Here is a 21,248-nt window from a genome sequence, read left to right on the forward strand (position 1 = left end):
AAAGTTTATCTAAAAAGTCAATAAAACCATTTTATAAGTTTGTAACAGTTAATAATCAATCGTACGCTAATGGTGTCTTGGTTTCGCATGTGGGAAAAAGCAAAAGCTAAACAAGCTTTCAAACATAGCCTTAGTACCACCCAAAATTGTTTGTCCTTGGAATTTCTCATTTAATTCTTAAATAAATGATGTCCAGCAATACAGTAGAACCATTAAAATTAAACCGTTGAATGTATAATATAATGTTAGCTTAAAGAGGTAAAAAAATGATATTTGATTTAATGCCATATAAAAATATTATACAGCCTTGGCTCTAAAATATAGAGTTGATATTTTCAACTATGCGCCATAACAAGTACAATTTAAGATGGAAGTAGTATTAGATTTGCCATAAAAAATACATTTGGTTATTTTTTAATTGTTTTTTATGAATATATAATTAGAAAGATGAAGACAAACATGTACTCCCTCCGTCCCAAAATAAGTGCAGTTTTGCACTATTCACATTCAACGTTTGATCGTTTGTCTTATTTAAATTTTTTTATGATTAGTATTTTTATTGCCATTAGATGATAAAACATGAATAATACTTTATGTGTAACTAAATATTTTTAAATTTTTCACAAAATTTTCAAATAAGACGGACGGTCAAACGTTGGGCACGGATATCCACGGCTGCACTTATTTTGAGACGGAGGTAGTACATTGAAGAAGCTTGCCACTTATTACAGCCAGTGACACTTACGTCTCTTGATATACAAACAAGTTCAAAAAGGTTGTGGAAAAATGTAACCCAAATTTTGTGTCTCTTGTTTGGCACTTCAATATTTGCCTCAACACTGAAACTCTGATGTATGTTATTAGATAGTCCGTAAGCTAAAAAAAACACAGATATTAGAGAAAGACCTAATATCAAATAATTAGGAGGGGCGAGGCTTCAAACCCAAGTCGTGCCCACCACCTTGTGGAGCTAGCTGGAAGATCTTGGAACGTTTCTCAGTCTTTGAGCTATACTACCCAAGCCAATGGTCAGTTTGTTTCGTTGCAAGGATATTGACCCATCATTCTATAATCTTATTTTCGGCATTTTTGACGACCCTAGCAATATTGCTATACACTCTTCATTCCTTCTACTGTAAGTTTTTCTTGGCATTTTTGTAGTCCGAGTTGAAATTGGTCCTGGTCCATAGAACAAAAGGTGCTGGGCAAGCACGGAAAAGTCGTCCAAAAGGATGTAAAATATAAACACACGAGTCTTACCAGTAATATAGTTTAAGACAATACTACATACCTTAAATATCTCTTCCTTAATCCGATAAATCAACACTACATACCTTAACCTGAGACAACATCCTAACAAACAGAAAAGAGAGTACACTATATTGTTTGCACAACAAAAAAAAGGACACGCAAGTAATAATTTATTGGAGTTGAGCTATGGTCAAATTTGTATTTAACCACAACTACGTTCAACATAACCACCATCACAAAGCCCGTACAAGTAAACTTGTTACCATAAAGCACAATGCCCATTGTTGTTTTTTAATGTCAAAACTGTTTTTTTTTTGAAAAAATGTAATATAATCAAGTTTGTTCTTGAATATTTTTACACACATACCCATATTTCCCCAACATTTTCTAAAAAAAACACACACACACGTAAGTACCCATAACTCCATAAGAATAGACTTATTGAGATATTTATCTCACGCGCCCGGCACGTGCTCATCGTCTTCACTCTCCCAACTCTCTCCCCCCAATCAGAAAGAGGATAAGGAGCTCCGCCTCGGGGAGGGAGGGAAACCCGAATCAAACTCGCGCGCCGCGAAGCAGCAGCCGCAGCAATGGCGGGCGTCGCCGCCCTCTTCGCCTCCCCGGCCTTCCCCTTCCCATCCACCTCCTCCGTCTCCTCCTGCTCCTGCCGCTTCCGCCCCGCCGTCGCCCGCGCCCCGCGCCACCAGCCTCCCGGCCGCCGCGTGACCCGGCGCTTCGACGAGGTACGTGTCTATCCCTCTCTGTTGCGTGTGGCCGGCAATGGCCCGAGGGAAGCGCGGAGGCTTGACGTGTTTGGGTTTTCAGGTGGAGGGGGTGTCGAAGAGGCGGCGGGGCATTGGCGGCGGCGGCGGAGGGGGCTCGCAGGCGTCGTCGTCGTCGTCGCGTAAGGACAGAGGGCTCGCCGTTGACTTCAAGGAGTCGCAGGTACGAGGAGGATTCCGAGATGTTCTGCTCGTGAATTGTGTTTGCTCGGCTTTGCAAATTGTGTAACGCATATTTAGACGACGAGAGTTCGAATTAGGATTTAGGACGATGACTCTACGTTTTGGTGCTCTACATTGTCCTCCACTCCTCTGCATGAGCATCACGAGTAATGTGTTTTAGGGGCATATATGCTTGTTTAGTGTCAAAATTTGCAATCATCACTTTCTACATTTCAGGTTGCTGCAGGCTGTATTTAGTTTTGTTTTGCTATGGAAATTCACCACCTCGGCAATATTTTTTGCTCATACTTCAATCATTGCTGTACATATTATTATTTCTCAGTTCTCATTTTATTATTTCGCGGCTTTGATAAATCATTGGCATCTCCGTAGTGTGGTCTCATTATCTACTGCATGAACATATCAACTATGATCTCTAATCAACATACCTGTATCTTCCAAGCCATTTATGTTCTGTTTCTCTGAGAAACAACTGCAATTTATGAACAATTTGATTCAGTGCTGCAATCAAGCCATAAAAGTCACATGATCTTCATCTAATTATTTTACTGTATCAGGTCTCAGATTTCGAGGACCTTGAAGAGGACAAATTCCTTAATGCTGTAGTTAAGGTGTGTTTAACGAGTACGCCTACTCTCTGTAGGTGATGCTTGTTTTGGTTACTCATACTTATTTTGGCCCATCTTATCAGTTATAAATATTTCTTTAGTTACCTTTACCTGTTGTTGTGCTGTATTTCTGAAGTTAGTCATGTCCTATTGTCTTCTTTGTGCTTAACTGCCTTCTTTACTGTTAGGTCTATTGCACTCATATTGCACCTGATTATGGGCTTCCTTGGCAGAAGCAAAGGCAACATGCAAGCACAGGGAGGCAAGTATTGATCTAATATGCATATCTGAATAAGTTTTTTGTTGGACTCTTTTGTTTACTTTTGCCATACAGCACTGAGCCAGTGACTTCTGTCTGCCTTTGTGTTCCGTGAGTGGGTGAGAAACAGTGGGCATAGATAATGAACTAATTATACTTCGATTAGTGGTTTTGTGATGTTGAAGGGGAGTTTTACTGACCTTTTTTCTGCAGTTATGTTTTTCACTGATTGAACAACTCAGCTACTCCAAAAATGAACTTGTAGATAAATGCTGTGTTTATTCTAAAATGTTTCTGTATCATCGTGACCTCTGTGCTCAAATGCTCATATTTTAGATGGGGTTGTCTATTTCAACACAATATAATCAACAATTTATAAATCAGAACCCCTGAGCTTATCTTACTTGACATTTGTTTCACAGTGCCTTTATGATTGGTGATGGCAAACTATTGACAAATGCACATTGTGTTGAGCATGACACCCAGGTGCCTACTTATGTCTATCAATTTCATTTTCCTATTTTGCAGTGGTATTTCAGATCCACATTCTGTATGTGCGTCCATACGAATCAACATTTTGCTTCATATTGTTAATTTTAGGCAGAATACAACTAGTGCTAACTTGTAAATCGTGCAGACTCTGGAAACCAGGTTATCTTTGCTGGGAGTAATACTCACATAATCACATACTATGGATGTAAATAGAATCTTTAATACAAACTATCAAGGTTCCAAATAATACAGGAATTGCATCTTGTTATGCTTTGAAATTGCACAGTCCTAATTGAACCACCTGTTGATTTAATTTGGTTCAAGTTTTGAATCATTATTCACTAGATTACTCGATATCAGATGGAGTACCTCAAAATTTCTAGCAATATTTCTGTACCTCTGAATTTACAATAACAGTTTACTTATGCCATTGACGCAAACTAAGTTTGTTTTGCAACACAGGTCAAAGTAAAGAGAAGGGGAGATGACAAAAAATATATTGCCAAGGTGCCTTTGTCTGTTGCTGTACTGCTTTAAAGTGTTTTAGAAACTTTTACGTGCATTAATATAACGACCCTCTTTCGCTCTAGACTCAGATTGGGTAACTACTAACTATTCATTTTATATTTCTTCCACAATTATCTGGATTAGCTGAACATAAACTTGCACTCTGGAATTTTTCTATAAGACCCTTCCATTAGTGAACCTACTCAGTCCATTGCATATTAATTCGGCTACCCAAATAATACTGATTTACTACATTTATAACTGATAAGATGGGCCAAAATAAGTATGAGTAACCAAAACAAGCATCACCTAAAGAGAGTAGGCGTACTCGTCAAACACACCTTAACTACAGCATTAAGGAATATGTCCTCTTCAAGGTCCACGAAATCTGGAACTTGAACTTCTTTGAGGAGATTGATGAGCAATTGTTGTGTCGTTGCTTTATTGACAATGTAGTCGTGGTAACAGAAAAAGTGATGAACATATTTTGAAACAGGATTTTTTACATCGTTGTTCAGTGTCCATACCCATTGATAAGAAATGGTGGTTGTTGGTTAATAGCCTTTTAAACAAGATTTTCTGCCAGTTGATTATGATTTTATTTCACTTTTTGAAAATTTGGATTGGTTAGATTACTTGGATACTAGGATGTTGTCTGATAAAATGATTCACAGGTTCTAGCAAGGGGTATTGAGTGTGACCTTGCATTGCTGTCTGTTGAGAATGAGGAATTCTGGCGAGGAACAGAGCCACTTCAACTGGGTCGCTTGCCGTGCCTTCAGGTATTTATCCCTGTTTTTTTTTTGAAAGAGTAAGTAACATGCGCAAACCAGGAACATGCCAATGGCCTAAATGTAAAGCAGTCATTCATTGTACTGTGTATCTATATTTGCTTAAATTCTTGATAGATGTTTGATTGCATATATTTTTTTTTGTTGTTTGGTTTTCATTTGATGTGGTTGTTTGTTTATCTCAGGATTCAGTAACTGTTGTGGGATATCCTCTTGGTGGAGACACGATATCTGTAACAAAAGGTGTTGTTTCACGCATCGAGGTTCTATTTCTTCACTTATTCAGTTTTCTATAAATCATGCTTTCTAGATGGCTTGTTCCCCATAAGTAGGAGAAAAACGATGGTATTTCATGCTTGCAATGATTATCCTCTTCCTGAAAAATACCATCCCTAGTCATGGTGCCTTTGTCAGAATCCATTTTTCTAAAATGTGGAAACAAATTAAACTGTTGCTTCCTGTGATAGATGCTGAACAAATATTAGATTCGTGTTGTTTCTGCTAGAAAACCACCCCTGCTATGTTAAGGCATAGTTAGCACTAGTTTAGTTTGGTATTCAAGCAGTTAACAGTTGTCAGATAAAAGATTATCTGACGATGGTTTGGGTTTTAGGTTCTGCATCTCATGGTTTGTGTAATTCGTCTACAATGGTTGTGTTAGGGGTTTTACCGGTTTTCCTGTCCGGTTTCCTTATAAATAGGATCAACTCTATTCTTTTATAGTGTGAATCGCACGAGCTCCCTGCCTTTCTGAAGGTTCTTCGGGAAAGAAAAAAAAATCACCTGTCCTGCACTGAGCTTGTTAATGGAAACATGATAGTACATGAAATATTGTCTTTGAGTCAGAAATTTATGCATATCGATTCTATAGATGTTTATATGCTAGTAAACTGTTATGATTTAATTAGATTATTAAACTTACACTATTTTGCTTTGGAATAGCCCAGGTCACTCCATATGCACATGGAACTTCAGATCTTCTTGGCATTCAAATCGATGCAGCAATAAATCCTGGTTAGTGTTTCCCTTGAACTTATGCCTTCTCTTAGGAAAATGAATTTCCTTGCTATTTATTTATTTGTTAAAAAATCATCAGGAAACAGTGTAAGTTAAATAATCTGCTTTTGCTTTGGCCTTAACTAAAAGATGAATTATATTGTGTTCTTTTTCTCTTTCAGGAAACAGTGGTGGACCAGCCTTTAATGACCATGGGGAATGCATCGGTGTGGCATTTCAGGTACTTCTACTCACTTATTTTTAGTAGTTGGGTAGCTCTGGGCAGATTTAAATGATGTACGACGTACCAGAACATATCAAATAAGTTCCATAATTTCCAGTTTCAAAACAAGCAGGTTCTGTATTCAGAAACTGTGGTGAGCTTGGATCATTTTTACATATGCATTACACATTTTATAAGCGGATAATCCATAAAGCCATAACTGCTTGCATTTTGCACTGAACTTAAAAGGTTGCCTTTTTGAAACTTTTGATGAACACACATGTAACATGCACTTGAAGTCCCGGTGAAGTGTAATTTTAACTTTTGATGTATTTGGTGTGACTCCAGTGAACTAATAGATCTCTTGCACTTAAGCTTCCTTTTGCAATGCAGTTGCTTTTAAAGCTCTTACATGAACTTACTAGGAACTAACTAGATTTCAGAAGACAACAATGTCATAATGACCTTACTATTCATATTAGGAGAGAAATATTGAAAAGAAGAAGAAGAGAGGAGCTGTGGGTGGGTTTATTTGCGAGTTCTAATACAAATGTGCCAATATACTGTTTATGCTTATTTGGATGTTATTAATATCAATCCACTGTATTTCCTAGTTGGATATCCTAATCCAAATAACAAAGTCCAAACCAATGGGAACATAAAAACCTAGTCTAATTATGTATGTGTATACAATAACCATCTAACAATTGATTTTACTGTAGGCACTGACTAAATAAATATTTTAGTAATTTCTATCTTGTCATTCTATCTTTTTTTTTTTCTCATTATGCATTTTGTTTAGGTGTTCAGGTCAGATGAAGCTGAAAATATTGGATATGTAATTCCAACTACAGTTGTATCCCATTTCTTGAACGACTATCAGAAGAATGGAAAATATACAGGTATTTTTTTTCTTTTTAAAATTAAGTCTCTTATACTTTTTGAGAAATAAGAAAATGAAAGCCATGTTTTAGTCTCTTAGAGATACTTCACCTTTTGGTAGATATTAACCTATTAACTATTACAGTGTGTACAGAAATCGGTTTCTAGTGTCAGGTAGACATTTTCATTTTGACTCCGTATCCTTAAAACCTTTTGAATTCCTTGTCTGTTCAAAGGTTTTATTCAAAACTGCATTTTCTAATTGTATGGATATTGAGCACACACTGCTTAGTATAACTGCATTTTCAAAATTTATGTTGGTTTTATGAAGTGGCATAACTGCTGCCTGTTGAAATTATTGTGCTTAGTATTTCAAACACTCTGTAGGATTTCCTTGCCTGGGTGTTCTCCTTCAAAAATTGGAAAACCCTGCGTTGCGTGAAAGCTTAAAAGTACCTTCAAGTGAGGTATGCTCATCTATACTTGACAAATTTCAGCATTTGAATATTAAAGTTCATGAGAGATTTGATATATTCTGAAATTGTTCTCACCTCTGTCCTTGTCATTTTTGTCTTCCTTTCTTGCAGGGTGTTCTTGTCCGCCGGGTTGAGCCTACTGCTCCTGCAAGCAAAGTTTTGCGGAAGGTAAATTGCACCACTTTGATGCAGTTCATAGGTTGAATGCTTGTTGGTTTTCTCCCTGCAAATGAATCTTTCTAAATTATTAATGGTTACTAAAAAACTGTAATTTGTTTCATCTGATCATTGTCTCCCCAGGGAGATGTGATAACAAGTTTTGATGGCGTCGCGGTTGGATGTGAGGGAACTGTACCATTCCGCTCCACAGAGCGAATTGCTTTCCGCTACCTCACAAGCCAAAAGTAAGTCCTTGGAAATTTTATCCTTCAAGTGTCTTTCCCCAAATTTGTTAATTCATTTCCAGAAACTTAAGTTTTTTAGAAATTTAATTTACAAATATACATATGAATGTATCCAACAGTGCTTTGTTAATTACAAGTGAAGCTTTCTCTGGATATGCATGACACGGTTACAAACTTGATTCATCTAAAGCATCCTTCTTTTGTCCTCTTGATCTGTATGCTTTCTAATAAGCTGTGCCACCTGGTCATCCTCCTGGTGGCATTTCTAAAAGATGTGTTATGGTCATCCGCCCATAAGACATCTTTACTTGAAATCAAAAGAAGCTATTACATTCCTGGCCATAGTGAATAATTATTATTTTTTTGTCAATCAGGTATGCAGGTGATGTTGCCCAACTAGGTATCATTCGGGCAGGCAACACCATGAAAGTACAGACCGTTTTGCAGCCAAGAAAACATTTAGTAAGATACTATAAACCCTTTATCCTAGTGATTTAAAATTTCACCAATTTGCACAATTTACAATAATCTTCATCCTCAAACAAGGTGCCGTTCCATGTTGAAGGAGGGCAGCCTTCCTATCTGATAGTTGCTGGCCTTGTCTTCACACCTTTGACAGAACCATTTATAGAGTAAGCAACTGATGGCTTTCCCTTTTAAACCCTCTGCCTTGGTATTGGGAAGCTTATAGTTGTCAATTTCTGTTGGTTTGCAGGGAGGAGTGCGAAGAAACTCTAGGGGTTAGATCAACATGCTTGCAGGTTACCTTTCCAAAGCTCTGAATTTTCTCATCATTATTAACATATTATCTTCATTTACAGTTGAAATTGCTGGCAAAGGCACGCTATTCTCTATCAACATTTGAAGGGGAGCAAATCGTTATTGTATCACAGGTATGCTGCATTCGATGGTTGTACCATTGACTAGTCCTCCATGCTTCATTGTTATTATCAAGTCATCTTCAATTCACCAATGGTATCTAGGTTTTGGCACACGAGGTTAACATTGGCTATGAACACATGGGCAATCAACAAGTAAAGCTCTTCCACCTTTGCTTATACTTTTTACGAGTTTGAATTAAATCCTATGCGTTCTATTAACCAACAATATTATCAGGTCATTAAGCTAAATGGAACCGTGGTAAAGAATATTCACCATCTTGCCCACCTTGTTGACAGTAAGTACAGCCTCATGCTGAATAACCTTTTAGTAGTAATATCTTACAATTCATGCTCAACTTTCCATGGCTAAATGTATGAGTTTTCAGACTGCAAAGACAAGTTCTTGACGTTCGAATTCGAAGACGACTTCCTAGTTGTTTTGGATCGGGAAGAAGCGACTACCGCATCATCAGATATCCTAAAGGAACATGCAATTCCCTCTGTAAGGTCATCTGATCTATCAGAGCCATATGTCGACACAGAGCAAGAAATCCAAAAACCAAACGATGATTTTGGTGACAGCCCTGTCACAAACTATGAAATGGGAGTTGACTGTCTCCTCTGGGCATGAACAGCCAAGGATGGAATTTGAATTTCAGTTCAAACAGTGACAATGCCGGTGAATTTCATGCATCTGGATGGCAGGAAAGAGCATTTCCCCACCATGTTGAAATCCACTCCATAGAGGCGAAGCCGGAGTCATGTTTGTTAGTGTAGGAAGTTCAGAGTTATGTTGTACCTTAGAAAACCACACAAATGCTTGATTCATCATCAATTTTTTTAGGGGATGGGACTATGGGACTGTGGGAGATTGGGGGAGGGCTGTAGAATTTGGCAGGGTGTAATCCTGTAATTTTTTGGGCATGCAATAAATCGTCCAGAAATTTTGTTGCTTTATTTTTACCTCTTGTTTGTACTCCCATCATTTTTAGAGAACATTTTATGAGTGCTAGTATTCGATATTCACATAAAAAATTTCAAGTTTCCCAGTACTCCCTTAGTTCTAAATACAAGCATATCTACTATTCGAACTTTGTTTCACAATATGCATTTTTAATATAAGCATTTTTAGCATGATTTACAATACTAATCATATAATTCACTTGCTGCGCTCCCCCATTTTACCTTCAATCACTCTCTCATCCTAACAATCCATTATTTAACGTGGGTACCAAAGTATTTTCTTTGTTAACTTTGATCTCATGTAAAAAAAAGATAAAATATAAAAATACTTATATTTTAGAACGTATAAATACTCAAATATTAAATTTTTTATGCATCAGAGTTCATGACCGTTGCTTTCTGATCTGACGCTTAATAAGTATCCTCATGAGTAATCTGCACCAATTTTCCCATCCCTTTCGCGCCGTAACTCATCATCGGCCATCGCCGCCGCCGCCGCCGCCGCCTTTCCCCTTCCGGCGGCGTCGTCTCCATTCCACTCCCACCGGAACAGTACTCCCGACTTGCCTGAGCCCGAGTCTCTTCTGTAGGGCATGAGAGATGCGTCCTCCGGGCTCCTCAACTACGCCCGCTTCAGCGGCCTCCTCGCCAGCTGCGGTCGCGAGGGAGACCTCCGCCTCGGCGCCGCCCTCCACGCCGCCGTCGTCAAGAACCCCGCCCACTTCCGCCTCTGCGCGAGCCGGCCCTGGCTCCGCCACGTCCTCGTCGCCTGGAACTCGCTCGTCTCCATGTACGCCAGGTGCGGCCGCCGCGAGGACGCCGCCAGGGTGTTCGACGAAATGCGCGTCCGCGACGCCGTCTCCTGGAACTCGCTCATCGCCGCCTCCCGCGGCGCCGGCGACGCGCTCGCGCTGTTCAGGCGGATGCTGCGGTCGGACGCGCGCGCCTGCGACCGCGCCACTTTCACGACGGTCCTGTCGGAGTGCGCGCGCGCGGGCGCGGCGTCGCTCCCAGCGTGCGCCATGGTGCACGGGCTGGTGGTTTCGTGCGGCTTCGAGGCGGAGGTGCCTGTCGGGAACGCGCTGGTGACGGCCTACTTCGAGTGCGGGTCTCCAGCCTCGGCAGAGAGGGTGTTCCATGGAATGGCAGAGAAGAACGTCATCACGTGGACAGCGATGATCTCTGGGATGGCCAGGGCAGAGCTGTACAAGGAGAGCTTCAGTCTTTTTGGGCAGATGATCCGCACGGTGGATGCCAACAACGCGACGTACTCGTGCGCCCTGCTAGCTTGCGCCAGATCTTTAGCAGCAAGGGAAGGTCAGCAGGTTCATGGGCTTGTTGTGAAGGCTGGATTCGAGGATGATCTCCATGTCGAAAGCGGCCTCATGGATGTCTATTCCAAATGCGGTTTGATGGAGGATGCTCTGACCGTCTTTCGCTCTTGTCGAGAACCCGATGAAGTTTTTCTGACAGTGATCCTGGTTGGATTTGCTCAGAATGGACTGGAAGAGAAAGCATTCGAATTGTTCGCCGAGATGGTGGGTGCAGGAAATGAGATTGATGAAAACACTGTTTCTGCAGTTCTGGGGGCATTCGGTGCTTCTGCGCCATTTGCTCTTGGGAAGCAAATCCATGCATTGGTCATCAAGAGGTGTTTTGGAGTGAATACCTATGTCTGCAATGGTTTGGTCAATATGTATTCAAAATGCGGTGAATTGAGAGAGTCTGTCCGGGTGTTTGATGAAATGCCCAGTAAGAACTCAGTTTCATGGAACTCCATCATTGCAGCCTTCGCCAGACATGGACATGGTTCAGAGGTCTATCAGCTGTTCGAATCCATGAAAGCTGACGGTGCCAAGCCCACCGATGTCACATTCTTGTCGCTGCTTCATGCTTGTAGTCATGTTGGGTCAGCTAAGAAGGGACTGGAGATCTTGAATTCTATGTCATCACAGTATGGAGTTCTTCCAAGGATGGAGCATTACGCATGTGTGGTTGATATGCTTGGCCGAGCCGGCTTGTTAGACGACGCAAAATCGTTTATAGAAGATGGACCTTTCACGGACAATGCTCTTCTTTGGCAGGCTTTAATGGGAGCTTGTAGCTTCCATGGCAACTCCGAAGTTGGGAAGTATGCAGCAGAGAAGTTGCTCCTCCTGGACCCTAGTTGTACGGCTGCTTATGTGTTGCTGTCAAACATCTACTCATCCGAGGGAAGATGGGATGATCGAGCCAAGGTGATGAAGAGGATGAGCGAAATGGGCTTGAGGAAGGACACTGGCAAGAGCTGGATCGAACTCGAGAAGGAGGTTCACTCTTTCGTTGTCAGATCAACATCTCATCCTAATTCAGCTGCTGCTGTTCGTTGATGATGTGCTGCATCATCTGTCCAGTGATCAAGACCTGATGGAGAACACCGCTTTGTGAGATTTCAGGTCTGTATCTTTCGTTCAGCTCTACAATAATATGAAGTCTTGGTATACACATCTGATTCTGATACATACAATATAGGTTGTGTTTAGATACAAAGTTTGGATCCAAACTTCAGTCCTTTTCCATCACATCAACCTGTCATACACACATAACTTTTCAGTCACATCATCTCTAATTTCAACTAAAATCCAAACTTTGCGCTGAACTAAGGCTGTGTTTAGATCCAAAATTTGGATCCAAACTTCAGTCCTTTTCCATCACATCAACCTGTCATACACACATAACTTTTCAATCACATCATCTCCAATTTAAACCAAAATCCAAACTTTGGATCCAACTAAACACACACTAAACACAGCCTAGTCTAGTACAAGTTTGTCAGGATTAGTTTTCAACTTTCTGGTAGAACATATCCATATTCTACATGAATATTTTATAATAGTAAATTCAACGTTGCTTCATTTTCATTGTGTTATAGAGTACCGAAAGAAGTATGCACCCTCAAAGTCAAAGCCATAGAGATTCGCCGTCTGAGATGTGAACGACTCAACTGTCATCTTCCTCCGGTGTCGCGCGCCGCCGCCGCACCATGGACGTCGTCAGCATCGTCGGGCTACAGGACGACGGCAGCGAGCCGGCAACCGGAGGGTAGCAAGAACAGCTTCCCGGCGGCCAGTTCACGCCGGCGAAGGTCGCAGGGTGAGGATGGCGTGACACGTACGCCAACTGGAAGATCATTTCTGCACCAACATCACTGAGTGACAGAGACCAGGAGGAGCCATATGTAATTGTGTGACAACAACGTTTCAATGTACAAGTATCCAGAGTGAAGAGCCTCATGAAACAATCCATATATTTTGCCACAAGTATAATTATCAGAGCAGTATGAATCTCCTTCTGAACAGTACCAACCTATAGTTTTGCATAAGGTTTTACTAACTTAGACATCAAATACTGTAGAACATAGGAGGTTCAAACATGTAAGGAAAAAAAAACTAGCAACATATTGTTCCTATCATCCCTCCGATTCTTCATATGGATAACTGAATTTCATACTTTTCCATCATAACCTTTGGTAGCACCAACATAATTACATAATTGATCACCATTAGTTGGAGGTTCAGCATAGTGTCACCACCCACATTCCTGCACCAAACTCAATACAATTTAAAACATTCCTTTTGGTAATCAGAAAATCTCAATGCCAGTCTTGAATAGTATACAGACAACATTTTCTCCTAAAAGTCATGGTAGGCATAATTATATTTGTTGAAGTATATCACTGATACATTTTCTCCTAAAACTCTTTGGTAGACATAATTATGTTTCAAGCACATCATCAATCAAAGGAAATATAGGAATCGGCTGGTTACCATTTCATCAAGCACCATGTTCAGCAGGATTCAAGAACGATGGCGGCCAAGGCATCGCATACGGGTAAATCGACGCCGACGAGCAATCTTCATCGGACAACTTCCTCAGCTTCATGGTTTCCAGATCAATGGAGAGCAGGCAATTCCAGTGACGCAAGAACAGGACGCCGGCAACGACGCCGACGACATCCAATCCATGGTGGTACATCTCCACCGAATCATGCTGCAGCATCGCCATCGCCTTGTGGAACCTCACCGACTTCTCCACCCGCGTCCACGTCAGCTCGCCGGCGCCGCCGTCCCCCGCGCCGGCCCACACCTCGACGCAGAAGCCGCGCATGGTGAGCAGGTAGAGCGGCCCGCCGCCGCCGCCGCCGTCCTCCTCCTCCCCCTTCTCGACGACGTCGAAGCTGAGCTGCCTCAGTGGAGGCGGGAGCTCGAGGACGGAGAACTCGTTCGTCGCCGTGTTGAGCGCCACCACGCTCGCGCCGCCCTCGAGCGTCCAGTACAGCGACCCGTTCGCCTGCATCGCCCGGGAGGCGGCGGCGAGGTTGAGGCGGTGGGGGTGAACGGCGACGTCGGCCCAGGAAAGCTCACCGGGTGAGAGGACCATGGCGCGCGTCTCGGAGGAGACGCCGCCGTCGCCGTCGCCGAGTTGCGCAATGCAGAACACCCGGAACACCGATGAGTCGCCGTCGTCGGCGACGAGGCCGTACCCGACGGCGCGCGCGGCGGGGGGCGGCGGGAGGGAGACGCAGCTCCAGGCCAACGGGTCGGCGACGGCGAGCTCCTGCGTCCCCCGATTCTTGAGTAGGACGCGGCCGTTCCGGCAGTCCAAGAACCGCCACGGCGCGCCGCCGCCGCCGCCCAACCAACCGCCGTGGGGGAGGAAGGAGAGGGAGAAGTCGCCATCAGCCCTAGCAGCGGCGGCGGCGGCGGCGGGGGAGGAGGGGACGAACACCGGGGCGGGCAGGTCGGCGTGGTGGAGGAGGCAGCCGAGGAGGAGCGGGCCGTGGCGGCGGCGGAAGCGGCGGAGGAAGCCGGCGTTGCGGGCGGCGCGGAGGAAGGGCTTGCAGGCGAGGGAGGCGCGGACGAGGTCGGCGGCGGTGGGGAGCAGGAGGAAGACCTCCCGGAGGAGGTCGTCGGACAGCGCGGCGACGACGGCGGCGGCGGCGGCGGCGGTCGGAGCCATGTGGCGCGGCCGGAGAATGGCACGCGTACCGCACGGGCACGGCACACCTGGATCGGAATGGGGGAGGACGACCAAGTCCAAGTCTCCTACTAGTACTCCACTTCCGTATCATATTATAACCGTTTTAACTTTTTTAAATGGAGCGAAGTTTAATCGATTTTTTTAAAAAATATTGCAACACTTATACTCCCTCCGTCCCAGTTCCATCGTAGGTTGCTATATACGTTGCTATATACTGAGACGGAGGGAGTAACACTTATAACATTGAATATATTTTGATATTAGTTATTTTGTTTAGTGTTAAAAATATTACTATATTTCTCTATAAAGATAATCGAATTTTAAAAAGTTTGACTTAAAAAAGTCAAAACAAATTGTACTATGAAAGACGGTGTATATTGGAACAGAATCTGGGCCACTGATTCTAGGATGGACGGCGTAGATCGGCCCAAAATGAGTCAGGCGATCCAGATTCGGCCCACGATAGGCGATATTGGTAGCGAACTGAATTCGGACCAAATTATACATGGATCGAAATACTGAATTAGGCTGAAAACTTGGTCGCAAATTATTGACGAGGAGATCAAAGTGTTGTTCATGACGTCGGCGCGGTGGCGGCCGGCGGCGATCACCGGAGATAGCAGAGGTGCAGATCACGACGGTGCTGGCCGGAAAAGAAATGACTCATCTGCACCATGATCTTCTTGCGCAAGAAACCATCAACAATAAGATTTTTCTTGAAAATCATGCTGTTCTTGCTCCGTCTTCAACAACCTGAACTGTCATTTTGCACTATTCTGAATCTGAATCATCAATGTTCTACGAGACGATACGATCGACATCGAGAGCAACATGTTCTAAATTCCATGGGCGAACGGCCAGATTTCCAGACCGAACTACCCAAAGCAAGTGTAATCTGTTAATCGAACGAAGATCCTCTCCATTTTTACTACTGCTTGAATTCAATGCCAGAAAAATGGCAAGAGAGAGTCACGAAAAATAGCAGGAGAATTACAACAGAAGGGGAAAAACTAATTCCAAATGTTGAAAGCAAAAACCGCCACAAATTTCATTCGAATGTTTGAAATGACAAATCAGGATTCAGTATTCATTTGGAACGATTTGATCATCGGGCACCTAGTCGGTAGGATTCAGGAACGACGGCGGCCACGCCATGGTGTACGGGTAGATCGTCGCCGGCGAGCAATCCTGCTCCGATAGCCTTGTGAGCTCCATGGTCTTGAGATCAATGGAGAGCAGGACGCCGGATTGGCGGAAGAAGAAGAAGCCGTCGACCACTCCGACGATCTCGAACTCGTAGCCGCGGCGGCGGCGGCGGCGGTGGCGGTCGCTCAGCTTTCGCTCGCCGAGCATGCTTTCCAGCGCCCTGTAGAACCTCACCGAGGTGTCCTCGAGCGTCCATGGAGTCTCCTCCTCCTCGTCGTCGTCGATGGCGGCAGCGGTGGCGGCGGAGGAGAGCTTCCAGGTCTCGAGGCAGAAGTCGTCGCTCATGGCGAGCACGCGGAGCCCGTCGTCGTCGTCCTCCGTGTCGATGACGTCGAAGGCGAGCGTCGCGGGGAATGGCGGGAGGTCGAGGATCGAGAGCTTCATCTTCCCCGGCGCCGCGTCGAACGCCGCCATGCGCGTCCCGTCGTCGAGCTTCCAGTACAGCGACGTCTTCGCCTTCATCGGCCGCGCGGCGTAGACGATGCTGGCCTCCTCCTCGCACGGGATGGCGTTGACCTCCTCCCAGTGGTAGGGCTCGTCGGAGGAGAGCACCAGCGCGCGCAGCGTGGTGGAGTCGAGGCTCCGCGCGATGCAGACCACCCGGAACGACGCCGATTTGGCGGCGGCGAGGCCGTACAAGACGGGGATGTCGGCGGTGGGCAAGTCGAAGGGGTAGCAGGCGCGTCTCGACGGGTCGGCGACGGCGAGCTTCATGTCGGCGCCGTGGTTGTGGAGCAGGAGGAGGAGGCCGTCGCGGCAGTCCAGGAGCTCCCACTCGGCGGAGCCCCAGCCGCCGCCGGGGAGGAACGAGAGGGAGAAGTCCCCCGCCGGGGGATTGCCGGAGGCGGAGGCGACGGAGAGGAGGACCGGCGGCGTGGTGCCCGGGACGACGAAGAGGAAGCCGAGGAGGCGCGGGGGCGACGGGTGGTGGCGAGCGCGGAAGCGGCGGAGGAAGCCGGCGTCGCGGGCCGCACGGAGGAAGGACCTGCCCGCGAGCGCGGCGGGGGAAGGGAGGCGGAGGAGGATCTCGCGGAGGAGGTCGTCGCCGAGCACATCGACGCCGCCCGTCGCCGCCGCCATCGCCATGTCGGGGTCGGAGGAAGCGGGACGACGTCACCGATCAGCTTACTTGCGAATGAAGAAATTAAAAAAAAAATCGGCGTGTGCTGCTATTTTTAATTTAGAGCACGTAGTCCTGTACATATATATACCGGTTAATCTAAGTCCGCGACCTCCGTCTCCCGGTCCAACGAGCTCCGGTGAAGCTTACCTGCGAAAAAAAGAATATTCTGATATTTTGTTTTATAACCTATAGTCTCATAAATGTTGCTTTGGGCCTGTTTGGTATAGCTCCAACTCCTAAATATAACTCCAGGAGTTGAGGCTGGAGTGGAGTTGTGGAGCTGCCTAAACCCAGCTCCACAACTCTAGTACATTTTGTGAGAGAGCTCCACCCAACTCTACTCCCAGTTTTGGTGGAGCTGAAACTGTTTGGCTGAGCTCCAGCTCCAGGAGGGGTGGAGCTGGAGCTGGAGCTGTGCCAAACAGGCCAATCAAAATATCATTCGATAGTAAAAAGTTTGATGCGAAATCTTACAAAATGTTTGACTTTTGGATCAGGTCCACCATTCACGACATTTGTTTCCAGCTCCGATGAACTCCCATGTACTATAATGAGTTAGTGTCTAGAGTAGGGGCGAGAGTGGTAGTGACTCAGGCCCTTCACAGTGCACTGATGTGGCGAGTTACCTCGTTGGTCCAGCTAGGCTCAATGTTGACGTGGAGAAGAAAAGAAGGTGGGTCCCGTGTCTTTGCAAGGTTTTCGTGTCCTAGCGAGGGTTCGGTTCCCTCACGCCAAAAAAAGAAAGGGGCAATTGCTTATTTGACCCCCGTTTTGAACTGTAATTGCCGATTTGGCCCTACTTTTTGAACTTTGCTTATTTGACCCTCCTTTTCGAGTACGAAGCTTCCGTCTGACCCTCTTTCGCTGACTCCGTTAGGGTTCAATTTATAAAAAAAAAGAAAATCTTTTCAGAGTTCCTAATGACGAAAATACCCCCAAAGCCCAAACCCTATTCTGACTCTCTCTCTCTCTCTCACTCGTGCATTCCTCACGGTCTCACCTCTCTCTCCCTCGTGCGTGCGGCGGCGGCGGCGAGTACGCGTGCGGCGGCGGCGGCGAGTACGCGTGCGGCGGCGGCGGCGCGTCCGGTCCTAGTCGGCGCCGATCTGAGGGGGGCGGCGGCGCCGATCTGTGTGGGGAGGCGGCGGCGAGCTGAGGAGGCGGCGGCGGCGCGTCCGGTCCTAGTCGGCGCCGATCTGAGGGGGGCGGCGGCGCCGATCTGTGTGGGGAGGCGGCGGCGAGCTGAGGCGGCGGCGGCGGCGCGTCCGGTCTTAGTCGGCGCCGATCTGAGGGGGGCGGCGGCGCCGATCTGTGTGGGGAGGCGGCGGCGAGCTGAGGAGGCGGCGGCGGCATGATGTACAGCCCCGCCGGCGCCCGCTCGTGAAGGTGGAGGGCGGCGGCGGCTGCGGTTTGATGGGGCGCTGGGCGGCGCCGATCTGAGGGGGCGGCGGCGGCGAGCTGTGGGTGCGGCGGCAGCGAGCTGTGGGGGTGACGACGGCAAGCTATGGGGCGCGGCAACAGCAAGCTGTGGTGGTGCGGCGACGACTTGCTGTGGGGGTGGCGACAGCGAGCTGTGGGTGCGGGGCGGCGGCGGGTGCTACACGCGGTGACGGTGGGAGGGCCAGCGCTCGGAGGTAGCCGACATCGACGCTCCCGCAACCATGGAAGGGATTCCTACCAGCTCGGAGGTAGCCGACATCGACGCTCCCTCAACCATGCAAGGGATTCCTACCATAGAAAGGTATTTTCCCTCTATTCTCTTCAAGTGACCCTGTGGTTGTGATCCTGTGACCCTGTGCATGCTTGTGGTTGTGACCCTGCTAGGTTATAGGAACAGATGCAATACCATGCAAATTTAGGGTATAGATGTTGTGTCCAGTGCTAATTGAACTTGGTGTCTCCATTGCTAATCTAATCTAGGGTTTATATGTTGTATGCTGTCTCCATTCCTACAAGCACCTAAAAATTTTACTGAAAGTTGTTCTTTATCTTGTGTTGCTCCTATTTGTAGGCCTGTTCCATGTAATTTGATTCTTGATGTTAGAGTAAGGTCGCATTTCAGTTTGCCAGATGAGGGGCCAAAGACCTATTTCACAAGTAGGCATTTTACAACAGATGTGGACATAGCTAACTTCAAATTGCTGCAGTTAGTTGATTTCATCGGCTCTAAAATTGTGTGGGGTTCTAAACAATACATTACTTTCTGGCGTGTTTGTGATGATGCATGGGTTGAGATTAGTAGTGATGAGCAATTGCATGAGTGGTTATCGCTGAACATAGCTCATGAAGTAGCCAATATTGAAGCCGATGTTGATGAATTTAAAGGCCCATTGCTATGCTCTCCCACAAAAAGAAGGGTCCATCCAAATTTCAGAAATAGTGTGCAGCTGTAAATTGAAAGTGCTCCACATATTTCTGAGTGTCCTCCTGCTGATCTAACCCCACCCACAGCTAAAGTGGTAGAGCCACCTATTTCAAAATCTAAGCATACCAAAAGAGCCACAAGGAAAAGGGCCAGTGATGAGACAGTCGGAGTTGATGAGGAGGGCTCTTATTCCGAAACTGAATCATTGGTGGCACTTAGTGATAGTAGCTATGACACTGACTTGGCCGCATCATCTGATTCTGATTGCTATGATTCTGAATGCTCTGACTCCGATAACAGCTATGAACCTGATGATGAAATTATTGATGATGATGATGATTGTGATGATATTCATGATTTTTCATATGATGTTGATGATCCATGCATTGATGTAGATGTGCTGTTTCACAATGTTGATGAGTGCAAATCAGCAGTAACCCACCATGCAATCTTGAATGATTATGCTTTCCAAACTGTTAAAAAAAGCAAGGATAGGTTTAGGGCAAAGTGTAGGCGAGCAGAGGAGGGTTGCAAGTGGACGTTTTTTGCATCCACCAGCAAGTCCAAATATGATGGTTGCAAGGTATGTAGTGAGCTGATTTTTTTTTCCATACTTTCAATCATGAATTTTAACATGTGTGCCTTTATGTGAATTTTAACAAGTCCATTGATTGTTTGCTGCAGGTTAAGCTTAATGGGCCAGACCACACTTGTTTTTCAGTCAATAAGTGTGGTGATACAATGGCTTCTAAGGGATGGATAGCTGATAGGGTGGTGGACTGGTTAAAGGAGAAACCCACATTGGGACCAAAAGAGTTGCAAGAGAAGATCAATAAGAAGTATAAGATGGATGTCCCATATTTCAGGGTTTTTAGGGCCAAGGAGAAGGCTATGGACATGATATATGGGAAGTGGGATGAGAGCTATGATCTATTGCCTACTTACAAAGAGGCACTTCTGAAGGCAATCCCTGGTAGTGTTGTTGAGTTGGACACTGAAGAGCATAATGGGGATGTTTGTTTCAGGAGATTCTTTGTAGCTCTTAAACCATGCATTGATGGTTTCCTGCAAGGATGTCGTCCTTATATTGCAATGGATTCAACTCACTTGACAGGAAGGTCAAGAGGTCAGTTGGCAGCTGCTGTTGCAATCGATGGCCACAATTGGCTATTTCCAGTGGCCTATGGGGTGATTGAAACCGAGTCTAAGGAGAGTTGGACATGGTTTATTCAGAACTTGAAGCAAGCCATAGGTACTCCTATAGGATTGGTCATCAGCACCGATGCAGGTATATTAACAAGTGATTTTTGTTTTGCATTCTCTTGTTCATGACTGTGATGTACACTTGTATCTCATGCCTTGTCATTTTGTTGTAACAGGCAAAGGGATAGAGGGAGCTGTAGATGATGTCTATCCAGGAGTGGAACACCGAGAGTGCATGAGGCACTTGTGGAAGAACATGAAGAAGAAGTATCATGGCACATTGTTTTCTCAGAACATGTGGGGAGCTGCCAAGAGCTGCACACTTCAGAGGTATGAATACCATATGGACAAGATAAAGGAGAAGTGTCCTGATGCAATACAATGGTTGGATGAGAATCATCCATATGTTTGGAGTAGGAGCAAATTTTCTGATCTGTGTAAGGTAGACTACATCAATAATAATCTTTCTGAATCATTCAACAGTTGGGTGTCAAAAACTAAGGACTTGCAGATTGTGGATATGCGTGAGAAAATAAGACATATGATTGTTGCAAAGTTTGACTTGAGAGCCAAGATTGCTAGAAATATGGAGGGCAAGATAATCCCAGCCATTACCAAAGATCTTAATGCT

The 21,248-nt window shown here is 45.2% G+C and overlaps 5 protein-coding genes across 6 annotated transcripts; 3 read left to right on the top strand and 2 right to left on the bottom strand.

The window, feature by feature from the left end:
* The first annotated feature begins 1,806 nt into the window (after nucleotides 1-1,806).
* LOC9270258 (protease Do-like 2, chloroplastic) lies at nucleotides 1,807-9,695 on the top strand. Of its 2 annotated transcripts, none has more exons than XM_015781983.3 (21): nucleotides 1,807-1,997; nucleotides 2,080-2,199; nucleotides 2,777-2,830; nucleotides 3,016-3,089; nucleotides 3,509-3,572; nucleotides 4,041-4,085; nucleotides 4,760-4,867; nucleotides 5,062-5,139; nucleotides 5,824-5,890; nucleotides 6,055-6,113; nucleotides 6,898-6,997; nucleotides 7,365-7,444; nucleotides 7,565-7,621; nucleotides 7,754-7,857; nucleotides 8,232-8,319; nucleotides 8,404-8,489; nucleotides 8,573-8,597; nucleotides 8,679-8,750; nucleotides 8,841-8,891; nucleotides 8,974-9,034; nucleotides 9,125-9,695. In XM_015781983.3, the coding sequence occupies exons 1-21, from the start codon at nucleotides 1,845-1,847 to the stop codon at nucleotides 9,367-9,369; spliced, it is 1,791 nt and encodes a 596-aa protein (XP_015637469.1). In that variant the 5' UTR covers nucleotides 1,807-1,844; the 3' UTR covers nucleotides 9,370-9,695. The 2 variants fall into 2 exon arrangements, with proteins under 2 accessions (XP_015637469.1, XP_015637470.1); XM_015781984.3 differs by having other exon boundaries at nucleotides 5,062-5,119; nucleotides 5,819-5,890.
* Nucleotides 9,696-10,152: 457 nt separating this feature from the next.
* Nucleotides 10,153-13,024, top strand: LOC4337804 (pentatricopeptide repeat-containing protein At3g05340). Its single transcript, XM_015782206.3, has 2 exons — nucleotides 10,153-12,136; nucleotides 12,613-13,024. The coding sequence occupies exon 1, from the start codon at nucleotides 10,295-10,297 to the stop codon at nucleotides 12,068-12,070; it is 1,776 nt and encodes a 591-aa protein (XP_015637692.1). The 5' UTR covers nucleotides 10,153-10,294; the 3' UTR covers nucleotides 12,071-12,136; nucleotides 12,613-13,024.
* Nucleotides 12,959-14,787, bottom strand: LOC4337805 (uncharacterized). The gene is made up of 2 exons (XM_015782207.3): nucleotides 13,508-14,787; nucleotides 12,959-13,280 (listed from the first exon to the last, which is right to left on the bottom strand). The coding sequence occupies exon 1, from the start codon at nucleotides 14,697-14,699 to the stop codon at nucleotides 13,515-13,517; it is 1,185 nt and encodes a 394-aa protein (XP_015637693.1). The 5' UTR covers nucleotides 14,700-14,787; the 3' UTR covers nucleotides 12,959-13,280; nucleotides 13,508-13,514.
* An 829-nt stretch (nucleotides 14,788-15,616) lies between these two features.
* Nucleotides 15,617-17,072, bottom strand: LOC4337806 (uncharacterized). The gene has a single exon (XM_015783414.3). It carries the CDS (start codon nucleotides 17,010-17,012, stop codon nucleotides 15,837-15,839), a length of 1,176 nt encoding a protein of 391 aa, XP_015638900.1. The 5' UTR covers nucleotides 17,013-17,072; the 3' UTR covers nucleotides 15,617-15,836.
* A 1,638-nt stretch (nucleotides 17,073-18,710) lies between these two features.
* LOC112939018 (uncharacterized) lies at nucleotides 18,711-21,063 on the top strand. Its single transcript, XM_066310540.1, has 6 exons — nucleotides 18,711-18,790; nucleotides 19,061-19,428; nucleotides 19,501-19,889; nucleotides 20,168-20,702; nucleotides 20,794-20,947; nucleotides 21,060-21,063. Exons 1-6 carry the CDS (start codon nucleotides 18,711-18,713, stop codon nucleotides 21,061-21,063), a joined length of 1,530 nt encoding a protein of 509 aa, XP_066166637.1.
* The last annotated feature ends 185 nt before the right edge of the window (nucleotides 21,064-21,248 follow it).

This window comes from Oryza sativa, chromosome 5, assembly GCF_034140825.1.
Source record: "Oryza sativa Japonica Group chromosome 5, ASM3414082v1".
NCBI classification, from domain to species: domain Eukaryota; kingdom Viridiplantae; phylum Streptophyta; class Magnoliopsida; order Poales; family Poaceae; genus Oryza; species Oryza sativa.